The sequence below is a fragment of the Sinocyclocheilus grahami genome, unplaced genomic scaffold, assembly GCF_001515645.1.
Source record: "Sinocyclocheilus grahami isolate Dianchi unplaced genomic scaffold, SAMN03320097.WGS_v1.1 scaffold4811.1, whole genome shotgun sequence".
Taxonomy (NCBI): Eukaryota; Metazoa; Chordata; class Actinopteri; order Cypriniformes; family Cyprinidae; genus Sinocyclocheilus; species Sinocyclocheilus grahami.
In genome coordinates, this window is record NW_015509675.1 from 1 (window position 1) to 1,221 (window position 1,221).

Consider the following 1,221-nt stretch of genomic DNA (forward strand, 5'->3'; position numbering starts at 1 on the left):
CAGCGACTTAACACTGCTTTTGTGCTGCAGGGTCACATTTAGTTTGTCTCAAGTCTGCACACTTCTTAATACTGAGATTGTAATGAAGCGCTGTGGCATAAAAATGACAGGTCAAAGGCGTACATGTGATTTGGTTATAATCCGTGTTACTGGATCTGAGTTTTACACACACTCTGCGCTATACTTCACACACAAACAGGGCAAACCTGATCCAGTCAAGTGCAGCTTTATAACCATCTGATTTGATAAGTCTGTACTTGCCAGTGCGAATGAACAACAGATTTAGAGGAAGCCAATAAACAGATACTTGAATGTGTGTACTGTATATGTGTTTATACTCACACAGCAGCATACAGTCCTCCACAACACGAGTGAATGAAACCTCGCACCATAGTGTGCAAAATAAACGTCAGAATCTGGACAAAGAGAGCAAGAGTTACAAGCACATTCCCATCTACTGTAATTAAGACCGTTCTTACACAAGTACACTTGTGCCAAAGATAGGGCTCAGTAAGATTTAAAGGGGTCATATGATGCGATTTCAAGTTTTCCTTTCTCTTTGGAGTGTTACAAGCTGATTGTGCATAGATAAGATCCCTGAAGTTGCAAAGACTAAAGTCTCAAAACCAAAGAGATATTCTTTATCAAAGTTAAGACTCTGCCACGCCCCCCTAAAATGCCCCATTATAACACGCCCCACATATCTACCTCACTATGTGGAAATATTTGCATAATGCCGCCCAAATGTTCATGCAAAGAAAGAAGGCGTGGTTTCAGTAACCGCAGTTAGTGTTGAAGCAGCATGTCAGGGAGACGCTGTGTGTTTCTAGGTGAAAGCAAAAGCACTTTATTTGGCCTTCCGGAAGTAGATGCATTTAGGAATCTTTAAGATTACTTATAACAGAACAGCAATGCATTTTATAGATGACCGTTTCGTGAACCTAGGAGAGGAAGTAATTCTGACTTTGCTATGACAATCCGGCGCTTCTGAATCAGCTACTGTTTTGTTACTAGTTTAAGTATTTGTTATGGACTGTTCAAATGCAGAGTTTTGCGCATCGTGTGTGTGTGTGTGTGTGTGTGTGAGAGAGAGAGAGAGAGAGAGAGAGAGAGAGAGAGAGAGGGGGGGGTCACATCACAGTGGAGTCAGCTGTCTTAACAGCGGCTTGTGTACTGCATTACTGTGTTTCCCTTTCAGGCTTGAACTGATGGTAAAACTAA

At 41.8% G+C, this 1,221-nt stretch overlaps 1 protein-coding gene across 1 annotated transcript in view; it reads right to left on the reverse strand.

The window, feature by feature from the left end:
* Positions 1-13: 13 nt before the first annotated feature.
* The window catches only part of LOC107576989 (large neutral amino acids transporter small subunit 4-like), a gene marked incomplete at its 5' end in the record, with an annotated part of 11,730 nt that continues 10,522 nt past the window's right edge, over positions 14-1,221 (reverse strand). Inside the window, one exon of the mRNA XM_016263109.1 lies at positions 14-454. Coding sequence (XP_016118595.1) covers positions 339-454 — 116 coding nt within the window. The remainder of the gene's footprint in view (positions 455-1,221) is intronic.